The sequence below is a fragment of the Amphimedon queenslandica genome, unplaced genomic scaffold, assembly GCF_000090795.2.
Source record: "Amphimedon queenslandica unplaced genomic scaffold, v1.1 AMPQUscaffold_12940, whole genome shotgun sequence".
NCBI classification, from domain to species: domain Eukaryota; kingdom Metazoa; phylum Porifera; class Demospongiae; order Haplosclerida; family Niphatidae; genus Amphimedon; species Amphimedon queenslandica.
The window spans coordinates 52,572-54,866 of NW_003546824.1; the positions used below are offsets into that span (position 1 = coordinate 52,572).

Sequence of the window (2,295 nt, forward strand, 5' to 3'; positions counted from 1 at the left end):
GGCACTGCTGGAGAGGAACAGCCCTGCTTGTTTCTTGGTTTTTCCTGGTATTAGCAGTGTTCACAGTTTTACAGTTTTTGTGTGCCTGCTTCTTATTTGCAGAATGTCTCATATTGTCACTAACTGTTTGAACTGGCTTGGTGACAATATTCTCATGGCTCTGCCCACCACAAGTCCTCTTCCTACTCTCTGCTTTAGAGGAACTTGTTGCTGATAATGACAACTGTCTTGGTCGAGGTCTTGGTGTCTTTGGATGATCATTTTCTACGAGTTTACTGCTTAGCTAAAGCCTGCAAATAATTATATTGCACTGACCTTTTTGATCTTTCCTAGGACTCAGCAATGCTTTCAGTAACGATGCACATTTGTCCATGCCTTGATGAGTCGATATCATCTTTTAAAATATCCTGCTGTTAGTTTTAGATTAAATTGGACAGTATTTACTAATCTTTCTGTGTCTTTGCTATTTGAATACAAGGAAAACCCCGCCATTTAAATAGGCGTGGTCACAAAAATTTTAATATTCAAAAAATTATTAAAATAAAATAGATCTTAAAATTCAAAAAGTAATGCACTATCTAATGCTTTAGCCCATTCTTTTTGTATCATATAAGCAGCCTGATTTACTGGTCCTCCAACATTTGATAAAGCTTTTAAAAACCTAATGCAATGTTCTTCTAGCTCAGAATGATTGTGGTATAAACTCAATCCAGATGTAAAACTTCCAACCATAGAATCATAAGTTGATGTTTTTTGTACTTCACGAGTTATTATACCAACCTGAAGGAGCTCATTAGCTATAGAAACAAGAGAATACTGAAATATCTCTGACAAAACAACATGATGATTAATCAAAACTTTCTTTAGCTTTTTACAAACATCTTTTACGTCAATACCTACACCCACTATAACATACAAGAACCATAAAAAGCTATAGTCAGATTATAGTGTTACCTCCTCCTCCTTCATTTCTTGGACTAGCTTCAGTAGCAGCAGTAGCTGTGGAAACTACATAACAACATTATTATCGCAATTTATTTACAAGACAGTATAATAAAATTACCTGATGATGAAATGGAAGCATTAACTGATGATGAAGGATTCTTTGATGATCTATGAATATATAATGTAACAGGATCAGTCACACCTTCCAGTGGTATAGCATAATGGAGTGTAGGAACAGCATTTGTTGATTTATAAGCTGATATCAAGCAATATGGAGGAATAGGATATCCTAATTCACCGAAATTGTTAACATCAAAACGATTCAACTAGATGCATAATAATAATAAAATATTGATAACAATAGTATTTACTTTGGTAGGTTTAATATGAGGCTGAATATTCCATCCAGTAATTGGTTTTTCTTGTGGAACATCAAACTTTAATTCAATATATCCATCGTTATCTTTGAAACAAAAAGAAAAATTCTGCCTCATTTGAGCATGTGAGTGTTCTTTCTTAATAAACTACGATAGTAGATCTATAATTGAAATTAATATACGACAAATTATACTACCTCATATAGAGCATTTAACTTCCTAGCAGCAGTGAATATAAATAATAAGTCTTCTTCTCCATCTTCTTCAAAATAGAGTATTCCATAATATGTCATGAACTTTTTTATACCAATGGAAAACACTACACCATAAAATAAAAGAAAGAATTAAATGATAGACTGATTTGGCCTAATATCTTAGTACTTGCCACACAGGGCATGCCCAGTGTGGGTCTAACAAGCAAGAGTGGGGTTTCATAAAGTCAGATGCAGTGAAAGCTCTTATATTACCTGGCTCATTATCATCCTGCTCTTCTTTTCCTAATTCCTCTATTTTCTCCTCCTCCATCTTTTCCCCTTCTCCAGTACACTCTATATACAAATAATTATGACAAATAACTGGAAAAATGACTTAATTGCTGACCTTGTGGTTTGTTGATAGCTCCTGTTGAACCACTTAATTCTTTGGATGAATCCAATGAATCACTAGAACTCGAAGTATCATGTTCCTCATCTTCTGAATCAGAATGTCCATTCACTCCATTAGTTAATTCTTCTCCCAGTACACAAACCAAACAGAAATCTTTACGTTGAATGGATCCATACCCGCTATTAGACTTAAATTCTCCTCCTTCAATTATTGAGAACTGGTAAGGAAGACTGGGTGTGCTGCTTAAAGTGTAACTGCAGTGATTTTTTAGGGTATTTATTTTATGGTCTTAATATGACTGCCTGACCATAATAATGATGTGTTCCAACTTCTATTGTCTAAAAAATTTATTCACTGAGATATGAGC

General features: G+C 34.2%; 1 protein-coding gene across 1 annotated transcript; it reads right to left on the reverse strand.

Annotated features, from left to right (window-relative positions):
* Window positions 1-472: 472 nt before the first annotated feature.
* On the reverse strand, window positions 473-2,163 carry LOC109586131 (uncharacterized). The gene is made up of 7 exons (XM_020002301.1): window positions 1,923-2,163; window positions 1,790-1,870; window positions 1,520-1,641; window positions 1,317-1,469; window positions 1,064-1,271; window positions 955-1,008; window positions 473-905 (listed from the first exon to the last, which is right to left on the reverse strand). Exons 2-7 carry the CDS (start codon window positions 1,845-1,847, stop codon window positions 553-555), a joined length of 948 nt encoding a protein of 315 aa, XP_019857860.1. The 5' UTR covers window positions 1,848-1,870; window positions 1,923-2,163; the 3' UTR covers window positions 473-552.
* Between the last annotated feature and the right edge of the window lie 132 nt (window positions 2,164-2,295).